The sequence below is a fragment of the Lissotriton helveticus genome, chromosome 1_1 (genome assembly GCF_964261635.1).
Source record: "Lissotriton helveticus chromosome 1_1, aLisHel1.1, whole genome shotgun sequence".
Taxonomy (NCBI): Eukaryota; Metazoa; Chordata; class Amphibia; order Caudata; family Salamandridae; genus Lissotriton; species Lissotriton helveticus.
The window spans coordinates 294,262,955-294,280,303 of NC_136057.1; the positions used below are offsets into that span (position 1 = coordinate 294,262,955).

Below are 17,349 nucleotides of genomic sequence, written 5' to 3' on the forward strand. Positions count from 1 at the left end.
TGACACCTGTTCATGTTGTTGGGCCCTCTCTGACATAGGTCCGTCCCCGTTCCCAGTTGGACCAGGTCACTAACGTGATGTCAGAGGCCCCGAGTTTGCCAGCGGGGAGGGGGGCCTACCACATAGGCTGGCAATCTGTATTTTGTTTTTCTGGTGGCTCGCCCACCCGACAACAGTAGGCACCGGAGGAGTGTGTTGTTTGTTAGGGCTGTGTCCCACGTGGCAGAGAGGCCCTTGATAGACTGATGCTCTAAACAACAGCATCATTAATTTCATTGCCTGGCAGGGGAGCGGTCTGGGGCAAGACACTTGGGGGGCTGAGGGGAGAATGACACAACACTTAGAGCAACACCTGGCCACAATTAAGGCAGATTGCCACACTTAACACCTTCGCCCCGCACACAAAAGCCAGAAGTGTGATGGCCTGGGAGGCAGGAATGAAGTTGAGGCCCTTTAACAACAGGCCCACATGTCACACCTTTCAGCACCGGCCCATCGGCCAATGCTCGACTGCTTGCCTTCGCAATCCGACCCTGTCCCCAATTACAGGTCAAAGCTGCAAATGCAGATGGGCCTCGCACTACATGTGGGCTGCACGGCCCTGGGGAAAAGGGCCCCCCTCCCTGGGGGTTAACAGCCATTAACCAGTGCTGCGAGGCACAGGGGAGGGGGGCCTCTTCTCCTATTCTTACACATGCTTGCGAAGCCCAGAGGAGAGGCAGCCCTTCCCTGGGCCACGCAGTGCTCACCACAGGCGCGAGGCTGGTGAAGAAACACTTTTGCGAGGCCCCCTGTTGATGAGCTGGGCTCGGGGCCCTGGGCAGCCGCCCATGCTACCCATGCCTAGCGCCGGCCCTGCCTGCGGCACAGAGAGAGGACTACCCCATCCGTTGCCCCCCAGCTCTTGAAGGTGACCCCATTCAGCCCAAGGCCAATGGATATCCGTGATATTTGGGAGACTCAGGGGCCCCTCATCACATTCTGCAGGGGGCCCATCCTTTTGAGTTACCCACTGCACCACTTTCATGGCCGTCTTTTACTAACCAACCGGGTGATGGGTGAGTGGGGGCTGCTACTTTAATAAGAGCCCATGGGACCCTTGCAACCTGAAGCACACAACAGAAACGACCACAAGGGAGGCAGGGGTGAGGCAAGAAGGAACACTTGTGCTTCTTTGACATTAGCAGTGACGCCATTCCGATAGTGGCCGCATGGTGGCGCTCCTCCTTCATCTTAAAATGGATGGCGCTTCACACATCTCATTACTTGGCCCAGCAGTGGGTATGCTTGTAACATGGATAGGAAACTTGCAAGGTGTAAGAGTGCTCGAATGTTAGACCTTCCAAGGCTTGTCTTACTTGTAACATGTCCCCACTGTCATTCCGAATGGGAAACACCTTTTTGTTAATTCAATTAGAACAGTTATCTTTACAGTTACTTCGCCACCAACAGCTCTGCTCCTATTTTAGAGTAATACATTGTATTGTAATCCGAGGCCATATATTAGGTCACCAAACCTTAGATTTCATTCGACATCGGAATGCATTCTGGGTAATGTAGTCTTGATTTGCTTCCATTGAACCAGCTGGGCCAAGGCTCCTCATAAGAACCATCTTTAACAGCAAGCCCCAGGGCTGGGCATATGATGACGAGGGGTGAGGTCGATGACACTGCCACAGAGAGCAGCACAGCTTTTTTAACTAAAGCAGAAGCCACTCGAAGACAAGGACTTGTGGAATGTGTGGCCCAGCTGGGAATGGATTGGAGATACCAGTGGCTTATTTACAAGCCTATTGACCCACCAGTGCGCCACTTTTTTTGATGCTCAGTGGCGCAGGGTGTAGACCCATATCTACGAGGCCACGCAAAGCCACTTTGCATCGCTTTTCATGGCCTCGTAGATATGGAGTAAGGCAATGGAGCGCATGCAACACTCATGGATTTTGATGCATTCCCAAATTTACAAGGGCTTGTAAACCAGTGGATGAGTCAAACGCCTATGCTTCCGTATGAGAGGTGTAACAGGGAGAGTTACCTTTATTTCTCCTCATTTTTTCCTCTATGTGTTCTGCACACATTGAAAGAGGAAAACACTTCAATTGATGGCTTTTGTGCAGGAAGGTGTTCCTTCCTGCACAAAAACAACCATTCATACAATACAGACACCCTTGCACCATGGTGCAAGCAGACATGCCAACCCTCCCGATTCAGGCGTGAGACTACCGATTTGAAGGCTAGTCTCCCGCCTCCCGATCCCTACAAGCAAAAACCCGATTCTTCGGGGGTTTCAGCTGACAGGGCTTGGTTTTGTGTAAAGTGCTAATTCTTCCAGCAAAGAGTGGCGATGCAGGGGCTCTTGAAAGGGTGAAAACCCAACAAAGCGTCATTAACAAGAGAATCGTCTTTTAAAGACCTGCGAAGTACTGGGGGGGAGGGTGGAGCTGTTTCAGCCCGGGCTGCCACAGGGGGGTGGGGGGTGCATGCACTGCCAACAACCTGCCAGGCCAGTGCCCAAAACTTGCATCACCCTCTCTGCCTGCCATTATGCTCCATGGTTCTAAAAGGTAAGAATAAAACGTGCATTTGCGTTTCAAATGTCCGATCCTACAGCAGCACACTTCCAAAGCCCATACATGCCAGTAACCCAATTCAAAGCCCCATTTTCCCGATTTTTTTTTTTAAATCTCCCACTTTGCTCTCCTGAAATGTTGGATTGTATGTGCAAGGGTGCCTGCATTGGCCAAAATGGCACCAGCGCCATATATCATAAATACAATGTATTCTTGCCCTTTCCTTTTGACGCAGGGCAGCACTGCAAAGTGACTTTGTAAATGAGGCACCAGATCTTTTACAAGATGACCATCTGCCTAGAAACAAATGTAATGGGCAATTTATTCCCTCGAGACCGCGACCTTCCCAGAGAGCTGGAAACACGCCAACATCAACGCCCTACTGAAAAAACCTAAGGCTGACCCAAGAGACCTCAAGAACTTCCGGCCCATCTCTCTGCTCCCCTTCCCAGCCAAGGTCATTGAGAAAATCGTCAACAGACAGCTAACCAGATACCTCGAAGAAAACAGAATCCTGGACCCTTCCCAGTCAGGGTTCCGCAGCAACCACATCACCGAGACCGCCCTCATCGCCGCCACCGACTACATCAGGACTCTACTGTACAACGACGAGACCGCAGCACTCATCCTCCTAGACCTCTCCGCCGCCTTCGACACCGTCTGCCACCGCACACTACGCGCACGCCTCCATATCGCAGGGATCCGAGACAAGGCTCTGGAATGGACCACCTCCTTCCTCTCCGGCAGAACTTAGAGCGGCCGCCTCCCCCATTCCAGTCGGAAGCCTCCGATATAATCTGAGGTGTACCCCAGGGATCCTCCCTCAGCATGACACTGTTCAACATTTACATGGCCCCACTCGCACACGTCGCCCGACAGCACGACCTCAACATAATCTCCTACGCTGACGACACTCAACTGATCCTCTCCCTCACCAAGGACCCCATCACCCCCAAAGCCAACCTCCATGAAGGAATGAAGGCCTCCGCTGACTGGATGAAGACTAGCCGTCAGAAGCTGAACTCGGACAAGACAGAGGTCCTCATCCTCGGCTCCAACCCTTCGGCCTGGGACGATTCCTGGTGGCCGACGACACTGGGAGCAGCCCCTACACCCACGCCCCCTGGGAATCATCCTCGACTCAGTGCTTTCAATGACCAAGCAGGTCAACGCCATCTCCTCCTCCTGCTTAAACACCCTCCGCATGCTCCGCAAGAACTACAGATGGATCCCGACAGATATAAGAAAGACAGTCACCTAGGCCCTCGTCAGCAGCAGACTCGACTACGGAAATGCCCTCTACGCGAGAGCCCCGATCAAGCTCATCAAACGACTACAACGCATCCAAAACGCCTTGGCACGACTGACCCTCGACGTACCACGCCATGGCCACATCACCCCCCACCTGAGGGACCTGCACTGGCTCTCCGTCAGCAAGAGGATATCCTTCAAGCTCCTCACCCACGCACATACGGCACTCCACAAAACCGCCCCAGCCTACCTCAACAGACAGCTCTCCTTCTACATCCCAAACCGCCAGCTACGCTCCGCCGACCTCTCACTCGCCACGTCCCGCGCACTCGAAGCATAACCACCGGCGGGAGAGCCTCCTTCCACCTCGCCGCCAAGACATGAAACACACTCCCACTGAGCCTACGACAGACCCAAGACCTACTGACCTTCAGGAGGATGCTCAAGACCTGGCTGTTCGATCAGTAGTGGCTCCCCCCCCTCCGCGGGTATGTAGAGCGCTTTACAAATGACTGATTGATTGATTAATTTGTAAAATAATAAGTGCCAGTCCCCAAAACATTTGCTCAGAAGCTGCCACCGGCGCTGCAGAAGGTTGTGGTGATGAATACAGATTTGATTCCACCTCATGCATCTTTAATCCACCATCATACACTTCCCTCCCCACAAACTCACTCCTGCATATTCTTTTTTGTACCTGCTTTCTCCCCTTTTCAGTTTTCTGCCCATTTCTTCCTCCTTCTTTACCCCTTTTGTGTTTTTCTTTCTCTTGTTCTGGGTCAAAGTGCCAGTGCCCATGAATAAGCGTTGGGGGCCCCACCTGAAACTACTGGCTCAAATTAAACACTGGGCCCCTCAAACCCTGTTTTGTGAATCCACCTATAACACCACTTTCCCTGCATTTCCAAGATGCTTGTATGCTCAGTCCATAGTGATAATCCATTTTTGTTTTTTTCCAAACCAACTATTTCAAGAGACAATACAATACATTTTATACAAAGGTGTACTTTACGCTATTGACATAGTGTAAAATCAAAAACGGCACAAAAGATGTAAATCAAGAGAAAAAAAGCAAAAACTAAACATATTGTGTTGAAGGAGGGAAATCGAAGCTGTTTCAAAAGTAGGGGCGTGCGCAATTACAACGTTTTTTCTCCACAACTTTCTGCAGTATTTTGTTTAAACAGCACAACCATTCTCAAAGCTTGTGACGATTGGTAAACAGAAATAGAGAGAAAACATCTACTAAAAGTAGTTTGAGTGGAGAAAAATATACACGTACAATTGTCTTGCGCATGAAAATTTTCTTAAAAAACATTGTCTCCTGCATTGTCAACTTCTCCTGCAGGCGAAGTTGGGTAAACATTTTAAACTATTTTTTTAGGCCTTTGTAGAAAGAGATAAATGCAAGTTATCTGTAGGCCCAGAGAAAGAGAGTACAAAATATCTGAGCTATGGGCTTTCTTGACTTTGAGCATTTAACCCAGCTACTCTGCTTGAACCCATTGTAAGTCACACTATGTTTCCCACTAAAATAACCTTACTTTTTTAACATCAGTGTTTTATATTTAATGCAATATATTTTGAAGAGATTTTCACCTCCAGAGGTAATATTCAGAGAGAGGTGTACATGAGGCTAATAAGATCTTTTCTTCCGGCACCAGAGGAAACAATACACAGCTTTTAGAGAAAGCAGCATAGCTTTGGAGCGTCCACAGGCATGGCCGTACCCTCATCAATGTGAGAGAAGGCGATGGCTTGAGGTGGGTCGAAAGTCCACCATGGCATGTACCAGCCTGTCTCCATTGAATGCATCCGTCTGACCCAGCAAACTTCAGCCGTGAGCCTACGACCTCGCTAGGAGGCACTCCACACATTCCCTGTTTGTCCACTCTGCCATTTATAGGCTCTACAAGACTTGGGGTACATCCAACATGTCCCCTCAGACCCTGATAACAATTCTCTTTCAATAGCAGCATTGTTGAGGCCTTTTTAGAGGAAAGCAGTGACTGTGACCAAAAATGTGCCCCCTTCAGATAAGTGAAGGCCCTTCTACCTTCTCCTATTGTAGAAGACTATTTGTCCTACTGCTGTCCAAGCCTGTACCATGAGAGAAGCTGGGTATTTACCTATGTAAAGAGACCTTCAGGACACTGTGGTAGACAATATTCTGGATGCAATATTTTGGTGGGTGATGTTTAGAATTCAATATTTTTGACATACAACTCCTGGCCTTCTTCAGATGGCGGACCATTGTGTGGGCTCAGACCTGCTTGTTTCACTGCTTTACTCCCCACAGATATTGGTGTTGCACTTTTCTAACCTCACAGATCATGGTCCGGCGGAGTCATTCCCCGTCGCCCTATACACGCTGGCATAGGACCTTTGGGTGGACCGTCGACTAAGATAGTTAGCCCACATGTGGGCCATTTCCAGAGGTTTCTGACCATTTGAAAATGCCAATTTGTATCTTAGCTTTGACATGAGACTGCATTTGAAACAAACCCCTTGAGTAAGTATAATGGAATTATAGTCACTAATGCCTTGGGGTGGCCGGTGTTTGCAATCAAAGTCGCATTTCGAGGCAAGATAAATGATATCCTTGCTAATTAATTTCTTTCAGCAGCTTATTCTACTGCACAATTTCTTCATAAAAGGAAGCAAAATCACAAGCAAAACAGTGTATATCATATAATACATATATCAAGAATGAAAAGTCGTGCTAAAAACAAACAAAAACAGAAACAGGTTTATATAGAAAAATATTCACTTTTTATCTTAGGATTTTTGCAAAATTCAATGCTCCCCAAGTTCCCGAATGCGGAGGGATACCGGAGATCTAAAGAATACATTGAACTGTCTCTGCCTTGCAAGCAATTTCGCTAATACATTGGGTTTCTGCTTTCATCTAACATTGAAACAATACAGCAAAAATGTTAACACGTATCGATCGGCCATAGTAAGATTTAAAGAAAACCCTGAACTGCCTTGCTGAAGTGTTACCACGCCATTTCACCGTCTCTCGATTTCTGATTAAATTTTAATCAGCTCGCTGAATATTGTGAATACGTGCTTCTTGGCCACGATAAGATTAATTCACGTCAGGCTTTAAATCTTTGAAGACACAAAGCCGAGTCATACGACTTATGAATCCAGAGGTCAACAACTTTAATACTTGTCAGTCCTGAAGATGGTCTCATCAATGAAAAAGTAGAGACTGAAACGTCGACCTACACTTTTTTCCCCCAAGACATTTTTTTGATCTTTACTGTGAGAAAAAGTGTTGGCAATTGTTACAGTGAAGGTTTTAAGTCTCAAATCGCTACCTTCTTGTTTCATTGTATGTATTTATAAGTACCCTTGATGAAATCCTAAGATAAAAAGTGAATATTTTTCTATATACAACCGTTTCTGTTTTTATTTGCTTTTTGCACTACTTTTCATTATTGATATATATTTTATATGATATACACTGTTTTGCTTGTGATATTGCTTCACTTTATGAAGAAACTGTGCAGTAGAATAAGCTGCTGAAAGAAATTAATTAGCAAGGATATCATTTATCTTGCTTCGAAATTCAAATATAAAATAACCTAATTTAACATTTAAATAAATCCCTTGAAGGCACACTTACCCTTTCATTTAATTTTGCCCGAGTCCTCAAGGGTAGTTTGGGTTGCTCACTATACTTCTCATTGCAATCAAAGTCAGTAGCACTTGCCCTGATACTGAGCTACCTAGATGAGACTGAGCTGGGAACGTGTCACACCGGCACCGTTGGGACATTCACCCCTCCAAAATCACAGTTACAAGACATTGCACCTCTCTGGTTACGTTGGACTGCTGGGGCATGGCACTTCATCATGTCTATGCAAGCACTGCTGTCAGCTATAGGATATTTCAGTAAATTTGAACGCGGACCCATTGTTTTGGGCTTGTGGGGTTGAATGAAGTTGAATGAATATTATGTTATGTGAACGGAAGCTTGTATAGCGCGTAATCACCAGCAGGTCTCTTAGCGCTTTGAGAAGACCAAAGTCCACCAGCAATCACCAATAAACACTTGGTGGATGATTTAGACTGTGTCCAGAGCCTCTCTAAACAGTAGAGCCTGGAGTTGCTTCCTAAAAGGGAGGAGTGCGGATTCTTTATGAAGGTTCTCAGGCAGTTGATTCCAAAGTTGGGGAATTAAGACAGAGAAAGCTCTGCCACCTTTGGATGCGGTTTTGACCCGTGAGTAGGCCAAGACGCCTGCCTCGGACAACCGAAGAGTGCATCCCGACGTATGGTCCCCTGGGCGCTCCTTGATATAGACTGGGGCCTGGCCATGGATGGCTTTGTGGTCAATTCAAAGACCCTTGAACTTTGCTCTCTGTTTGATAGGGAGTGAGCGCAACTTACATAGCAAAGGGGTAGCAGGAGCCCTTCTAGGGAGCCTGAAGATCAGCATATCTGTGTCATTCAAGGTCAAATGTAGCTTGCTGATGAGTTTCTCAGGAAGGCCGATGTATAACGCATTGCCGTAGTCTAATCTAGACACAATCGTGGCCGACACGATCATCTGTAAAGTGGCAGGTGAGAGAAGGGGAGCAAGTTTCCACAACTGTCTCATTAAACCCATACAGGTGCCGACCACAGAAGCTACTTGATTGGCCATAGAAAGAGTGGCATCAATCTTGATGCCCAAACTTTTTACGACAGGAACTAGCGTAGGGGATGTGCCAAGCTCTTGTGGCCAGAAGAGGTCATTCCAGGGGTTGTTTTTAGAAGAGATGACAAGGACCTCAGTTTTATCTGGGTTGACTTTTAGCGAGTTAGCTGTCATCTAGTTCACTGTGTATCTGAGGATGTTTTGCACACGAGTGTGGGCTTGAGGGGAATTCTCGATCTGGAGAATAAGTTGGGTATCATCTGCGTAGTTAAAGACATGACTGGCCATGCGGGCCAGAGCGGCCACCAGTGGCTGCTGATACATGTTGAAAAGGAGTGGGGACAGTGTTGAGCCCTGGGGGACTCCACATGTGAGGCCGCCACTGTTCGACACCTGCTCACCCAGTTGGACCCTTTGGGAGGTGAACAACCGTTACAACGAAACTTTTACAACGCACTACCATTACAACGCGGTCATTACAACGCAAACTATTACAACGCATTGCTCGGGGGGGCGCTCTAGGATAGGGAATAGGTTAATTTACTATCCAATAACCTTCACTAGTGTCCACGGGGACTGGAGTTGGAATAGTAAATTAAACTATTCACTATCCAGCGCCCCAAAGCGCTATGCGTTGTAATGGACTGCGATGTAAAAACCGCGTTGTAAAGGCATGCGATGTAAAAGCATGCGTTGTAACGTCATACATCCCTTTGGGACCGCCCTGACAGAAAGGACCCAAGCCACTGGTGTGCCAACCCACGAATGCCGAAGTCGGCAATCCGGGCCAGAAGCTATGCGAGATTGACCGCATCGAACGCCACTTACAGATCTAACGGAATCTCGGCGCTCAGTTTTTTGTTGTCGGCCATAACTCTAAGCTCGTCGAGCACAGACAACATCACCAGTTCAGTACTATGGTGGGCCCTGAAAGCGGCCTGCCATACCTGAAGTAGCTGGTGTTCCGCCATGAAAGATGAGAACATTTTGAGGACATGTTGTTCCACTACTTTCACCAGAAAAGGAAGCTGGGAAATGGGCCTATAGTTTTTAAGATTGGCCGCATCTGCCCCTGGTTTCTTCAGCAGGGGAATAACCTTGGCTTCCTTCAGGCTGGAGGGCAAGTAACCTGTCTCCAGGGAATGATTGTACTGAAATTTATAGAGCGTGACAACTACCCATAGGCATCAAGGCGCTATAGTTACAGCAGTTTGCTACAGAACAGCGACAGCTCAACCATTTACCCGACAGCAGAGGTTGACTTAAATCGTATACAGCCAGGTCTTAAGTGCCTTTCTAAAATGCAGGTGTCCCCTGATCGCAGTCAGAGACTGCGGGAGGGAAGTCCAGAGTCAGGCTGCAGCCACCGAAAAGGATCTGCCCCCACTCCATCTCTTTTTCAGATTTTAGGCAAAGTAAACAGATTACAATGGGTGGAATGGAGATTTCTGCCTGGGGTGTACCGGTGGAACATGTCCCTGATCCAAGCTGGACTCGCTTGATGGAGAGCCTTGTGTACGATACTGATAGCCTTAAACCTGATCCACTTACTGGTGGGGAGCAAGCGCAGCTTTGGTAGCCCAGCAGCGTCTCATTGGTGCTTTGGAATGTCAAGAATCGCCCTATCGAGAGCGTTCTGTGCTACCTGCATTTTGGCCTGGGCACTAATATTCCAGAAATAGGGCATTACAATAATCCATTCTGGACATGACCAATGCCAGAGACACCTGTTTCCATGTTGGCAAAAGGAATAAAATGGAAGATTTTCTTTAACTTCCTTATGAGTTAGAAACAGGTCACAAACGTATGATTGGCCTGTCTATTAAGCGAAAGTTCATTATCTAGGATGACCCCAAGGTTATTGACCTTCTCCGCTGGAGTAGGGAGCGTACCTAAAGTGTCCGGCCACCAGTTGTCATTCCAAATCGAGGTTTGCATCCCAAAGAGCGACACCTTGGTCTTTTCCCCATTACGTTTGAGGAAATTCCTTTCCATCCAGCCTGCAACCGCAGACAAACAGTGAGAAAAGTTGTCAGCGGTAGCTACCAAGTTCTTAGGGATCAACACAATGATCTGTGTGTCGTCACCGTATGATATCGCACGCAGCCCCCACAAGTGGATAATGGAAGCCAGTGGAGATGCATAAAGATTAAATAATGTACGGTTTAAAGATGAGTCTTGCAGTACTCCACATGCCAGGGAAAAAACATTAGAGTAGTACTGATTTAGCATCACCCTCAGAGGGTGGTCCTTAAGGAAGCAGGACAATAGTGGCAGAGCCCTATCCGTGATGGCCGTTTCTTGTAAACGTTCACTAAGCTGAGAATGGATATGGTATCAAAGACAGCGGACAGGTCTGACAGAATCAGAGCCGTGCTTTGCCCTTCATCCACTAACCGCCTGATGCAGTCTGTGGAGGAAAGAAGGGCAGTTTCGGATCCATGATGTTTTCGGAAGCCAAACTGAGAGGTGTCCAGCTATCCTTGAACTTCCACAAACTCCACCCAATAGCCATTTGAAAGTCTCTCAAGAATCTTGTCAGGAAGCAAGAGTAAAGAGATCAGATGGTAGTTTTTCGGATCTTTAATGTCAAGATTGGGTTTTTTAAAGAAGAGGCTTGATTGCACCTCCTTCAAAATTTACGGAAAACAGCCAGAATAGATGGCTTTATTCATTAAGAACTCAAGAGGAGATGCAACAGTCCCAGCTACCAGGAGCAAAACTGCAGGTCTGCATGGTACCATGGTTTTGTAACAGAATATTGACATGTCACATGATGATGCTTTAGAACACAGGTTTGTGTGGTGAGTGCGTCTGTGTGGGTCATTACACTGGACTAAAGTAAGCTCATCGATTCTCTGGAGTTGATGCAGCAGTTTTAACCATTAGATCCAAGGCCCTGGGTGCTGCCCACAGAATGTTGCTTTCGATCAGCAGTCGCTAATGGGCGCCATAAAGCTGGGGGTAACAAGGTTTCTAGTGCTTGGAGGTGGTGGCAACACAGGAACATTTGGGAGCATTTCTTGGCCACTGGAGACATTAGGATATTCTGTATCACTTTGTTGATCATCTTTTGTACTATTTTATGAGTCTTATGGTTATTTTATAACTCAAAAGGTTTCCAAAATGTAAGCCCTGGCATGGCACTGACATTCATCAAGTGTTTTTTAATTGTGTCCTTCTTTATCAGAGCCCCTAAATCCCAACCACCTCACACACGCGGGGGACCTATTTTTGGGGAAGTCGCGCAGTGCGGCGCAGCGTGACAGGGAAGGGCAGGAATGCGCAATATTTAAGGCAATACAGAACATTCCTGTCCTTTCCCCTGTGTTGGGTCTTAATACTCTGCCATGATGCATGAAAGCAAAGAAGCAAAAGGACCCAACAGCTTTTTTCGGGAGCCTATCTAGATCTCTAGATTTTTCTTCAGATAGAGGCTCATTTATGAGAGTCCTGGGTCACTTTTGCACCGCGTAAAGTGGTACATGCATGACAACGGTCTGTGAATCGGATTTATGAAGTCACTCAAAGCCACCCTGCATGGCTTTGAGTGGCCTCATAACTCTGTGCCTGGAAGGCGTTCCATGGGCGTTGCGGGGGGTTATCCCACGCAATACCCATGGATTTCGACACTGCCCCAGATTTACCTAATCATGTATTTTCCTCTTTCTATGTGTGCTGCATTCTGTAGGTTTTCCCAGAATCACAGGATGTTGAAAAGATGCGGAGACTCGAACCTGGTTCCATAGTCCCAAAGTCGGCAGCTCTGACCATGACGCCACATCCTCTCTCTTAGTCTTTCTAGAGTCCCACGCTATGATAAATGCTCCTCTGGGGCCGAGTCTTCTGTTCTCGCACCTCGATTTGGAACACCCCCGACTCTGAGACTTAAAATCACCGCTCTTTACACAATGTTTACGAAACATCTTAAATCGCTCTTATTGTCCTGAACAATGGCTCTTTGCCCTGTGCTGTTTCCCCGTAATTAGCGCCAAAAGGCCTAAGGGAGAATGAGAGCTTTAACATTGTTTATTACGGTACATTGACATGTAGAGCTCAATTTGTTCCCCACAAGCGGATGTGCCTCCGGGATTTTTTTTATTTTTGTGCAACCCGAATGAACAGACTGGTATGAGTTGTGGCAGATGGGACACCATTGCATATTGTTTATAAAATGGAACATAGTTATTTTTTGTTGTTGTTTAAAATTAGAATATTTTAGTCTGCAGGTATAACATGTTCATTGACTCAGAATGTGGTATTGACGTTGTTCTCTTCTCTACGTCTAAAAATCGGTGTGGTTTGCAGTGTGCATTTCTAAGAGCTCCCACAAATAACCTTCCTAGTGTGTCTGACCAGCACTGGTATGTGCTGTTTTCATTACAAGGCCATGAGTCATGTATGGAAAGTGATCTGCAGGACACTCATTCCTTACCATTAACACATTCTGGGTTTAGAGCTGGAACAACATTTTTCAATATTATATACGTGTGAGTAGACACAGAGCCTGGCTTTAGGGTCAAAGGCACATGTCACAGAGCCCTGTGATATCCTGCTCCGCATTTCAACACGTCTGGCTGACTAGTATAGTTTCCTACCCAGGAGAAAGCTCCCGGGCAGGTGCTCCACATTTTTGGAACAACTTGCTCAGTCGATTCTGCTGCAGATGAGGTTCAACTATTGTTCTCTTCTTTCTAGGAGGGGTGACTTCACCCCCATGCGCGTGCCATGCCACTTCTAATGACTGATGCCAGCCGATGGATAGCCATGCGGTGCACAGCATTTTACTTGGAAGCTAAGTTAAGAGGCGGGTTGGTGGTCCAATAAGATAAACCTATCTAGCCTGACATGCCTTGGCCATAGAGTGTGTCACGGGTGTGCATGTGTGCATTAGGCCTGAGGGGTAAATTCAGTTCCGTTCGCAGAATTTGCGGAATTTGGGTAATTTTGCATTCCGCGGAGAACGCAAAATTGCCCAAAATTCTGCATTCCGCGACTTTGCGAAATTTTTTGCTTGTTCGCGTTCACAAAATGCATGTTTGCGAGATATTTCCCCGTGAGCACGCAAACAGCGATTGCGAACAGTAAAAAAGCATCGCAAACAAGCAATTCCGCGTGTTCGTAGAATTTCTGCGTGTTTGCGGAGATTTTTTACCGTTTCGCGGAGATTTGGGTAAGGCGATTACGCAAATTCTGCCCACCCCTAGCGTGTATGCCACACATGCAAGGGGGCCACCCTTGCATGTGTGGGCCCGCACGGAAGACTGGCATGTAGCTCTTCCTATTTGCATTCCTTTGCAGAAGCCTTACTTCTAATTTACCTGGGTATCATGCCCACCTTCCTTCCCTGTGCATGTTTTCGTGAAGGGGAGTCTACACAGAAGCACAAGGTAAAGAATGAAATGCCATAAAACTCCCTTCTGTGCAAGCGTAATGCCCGTATATGATCCACCCAAAGAAAAGTCTTATTCAATAGTATCACCCCTTAAATCTGAGCGACATTGTTTGAAGGCAGTAGAGTTCGTTTCATGACTTCAGTGCCTTCGTAGGTGGCTGTCCTATGATTTACAGCATCCAACTGGGTTACCTGGATCACAATGGGTGGCGTGTGAGTACAGTGTAGCTACCTCCTATCAACCTTTGTTGTTATACACTCACAAGCGCTGGTGTTGTTGCCTTTATACTGCACATAAACACGCATACCTGAATGTGTCAAGGCATAAACCAGGGTTCGTCTAAAAATGCCTGTCGGTGGGTAAATCCTTCTTGATTCTGACTCCCTAATGTTATGGCTTAAACCACAATTGTATAGGGAGATTACTATACGCTCTTCATTTTATTTTAAACAACATGTTTCTGTATATTTGTGGGCCAACTGGGTTTGGGCCTTCATCAGGATCTCACTGTTCTAGGCACCTCACAAACTTAGCAACAAAGAAGTATGTTGTGTATTGTTGTGTAAATGGAAAGCCCTGGATTGGGCTCATTGGTGCAGACGACGGAGAGCCATCTCTTCACCCTAACCATATGTAGAGGACTTGTGCAGACCAGCCACACCCGGCATAACACAGATCCGCTACTCACATGTAGGCCTTATAGTTGTTGCCGATCTTCTGGATACGGATGTCATACTTGGAGTCGATGAATGGCTCAGTGGTGGCGTAAGTCTTTGCCATGGCAACCACGCTGGTGATGTCCTGGAAGTCGTACTGGTTTTCCACTTTCACCTGAGGATGTAAATGGTGAACATGAAGGCATGAGATAGGAAGGGAAGACACGGTTTGATACACACAGACAAGACAGCTCATCGTGGAGGGCAGGAGCCCAGCAGATTTTGACAAGTCCATAAGATCTTTCGTAAATTTTCCAACAGTTTTTCCTCTGGAAGGGCCACAGAGTTGGAGCACAGTAATCGCAATGAAGGCATGACATATGACAACTTGATGGACTCTATGGGCCTTTCAGAAGTTGTAACTTGTCGTGAAAGAATCCAATTTTTCCAATATATTAATTAACTTTGGTATGCCCTGCCTGTCTTTTTTTAGAGCAGTTTCTGTAGGACTGACATTCTCATCAGTGGCTTCCAAAGACCCAAAACACAAAGGACAAAGTAGGTTTAGAAACAATGGGATGAAATTACCCAAAAATATTACAAGAATACATTCTGCTGTAACTTCAGCTTAACATTTCTGGCAGATAAAACTCTTAGGCAATTCTTCCAACTCCAATGAATAAACAATTTGCCTGATTTAATAAGAGCAAGGGAGCATTGACGTGGGCAAGGAGACTGCAAGCACCAGTCACATGCATTGTGCCCAGTTTTCTAGGCTACATCTCAGTGTATTTATCAATAGAGGCCACATCTCAATGGATTGAGCAAAGGAGGCAACATCTCAAAATATTGACTAAGGAAGGCCACATCTCAATGGATTGATCAAGTCCGTAAGGGCAAGTAAATGTGAGAAATGCATGAGCTAGAACGCTGAAACTTGAAAAAATGGCTGAAAACGACCACAAGAGCCGTCTATTCTGGTACTCTTTATTTTATTGCAGCATCTACAGACATTACATAATCTCCAGCCTAACCCTACATTTCTCACTCTCTGTTGTGTGTGACCATTTCAGGTTTTTCTAAGGCTTTTGGAATTCAATGCTGTCAGCTATTTGGATTAAGAGTTCTGATCGGCTGGACAGAATTCTTTACCATGAATGATAACAGAGTTTGATCAGTCGTAGAATTTGAACTGGCTGCTTCATGCTTTCCTCCTCAATTCAAATTATATTTCCCTGGACCTGAATTCTAGAAATTCTGACTCATAGTATATGGACCAAGTAACACCTGCTGTAAATTATAAGGATACTGCGAGTCACCAAAAGTTCAGTGACCAAATAAAGGAATGAGGCCAAAGGCAGAGTTCCTTTATATGGTTATGGTGTTCCAAGGTGACTTGCAATTTCCATTTAACATACAGTACAGGGTATTTTATTCTTTATGATACATGGTCACACCAATACCCTTCCTAAATGCTTGGTGTCTTGCTTTTCCAATGAAAGTGATAGTATGATTGCAGCCACGTTTATAGCTATAGCTGTGCATTCCTCAGCCTCCAGTGTGGACTGGAGACAAGCTAAAAGGCACGCAAAGAGTTTTAGAGCAGAGAAATGCCCCCTTTCTAGTGGCATTTCTAAGCTATTGATGACAAATCCACCTTTACCACAGGAGAGGGGTTGACATTATGAATCAAGTGATAGGAAACATTATGAGGCTGCTCCACTGTAAGCCACTATTGCAGCTTGAAGTAAGTTCAACCATTCCCCCATGTTAACCTATGGGAAGAGCAAACCTTATAGGTAGTGAAAACTCACATGGACATTCTTCACTACCTGGGCAGGGAACATAAATGTGCACCTGCCCTGCCTTTCCCCTACCACCTGCTTCACTCCATCAGACTTACACTAGTGATGCTCTAGGGGTAGTGAAAGGTACACTTGGGATGGCCAGTGACTTAGGAATGCCATCTGAGCAGAAGTGCAATTGAGCGCACCCAGGATGGCAATGGCAGACTAGGCACATGTTTAAAATACCATAAGTGCAAGTGCACATAATGGCAGGCTTGATACATTTGTTAAAAACATCAGGTAAGCACCACTTCCTAACACGTGTAAGAAGGGCACATGGACTTTCCCAATGCACTGAGTGGAGTGGGAAAGTGCCCAGAGCCCTAAGGCCACAGAGAGAGAATCAGCAAAAACCAGGAGGAAAAAGCAAAATGTTTAGGGAAACATGACCTGAAGAGTATCATGTCTAACACAGAGTAAATAGACATCAGAGATAAATGGATGGACGGATGAGTGTGTGAAAAATAATGGCAGTGTAGAAAGAAATCAGAGCAGGTGGACAGACGGATCAGAGGGTGAAAGGTTGGCAGATTAAATAGAAATCTGAGAGCATCAGTGACTGGGTGAAAGGATGGCAGAGTAAACTGAAACCTTAGAGGACAGCTAGATAGGTGGGTGAAAGGGTTGTAGAGTCAATGGAAAGCAGAAAGGAGGTATATATGGATGGATTGATTGGTGGGTGAAAGGATAGCAGAGCAAAAGGAAATCTGTGAGGATGGATGAATGGATTGATTGATGGGTGGGGTAAAGGATGCCAGAGTAATTTGTAATCTGAGAAGAAGGCTGGCTGAGTGGATGAAGGGATGGCGGAGTAAACCAAAATCTAGGAGGATGGGTGGATGGTTGGCACAGTAAATGGAAATCTGAGAGGATGAATGGGTGGAACAAAAAGGATCAATTGATGAATGTAAGACTTTATTGATGAATGAGTGAGTCAAATGATGACTATGTGTGGATGAATGGATGCAGGCAAGGATG

At 46.3% G+C, this 17,349-nt stretch overlaps 1 protein-coding gene across 1 annotated transcript in view; it reads right to left on the reverse strand.

The window, feature by feature from the left end:
* Positions 1-17,349, reverse strand: part of SYN3 (synapsin III) — a 1,149,796-nt gene that overhangs the window by 126,081 nt on the left and 1,006,366 nt on the right. Inside the window, exon 8 of the mRNA XM_078653521.1 lies at positions 14,557-14,699. Within this exon, the coding sequence (XP_078509647.1) occupies positions 14,557-14,699 (143 nt within the window). The remainder of the gene's footprint in view (positions 1-14,556; positions 14,700-17,349) is intronic.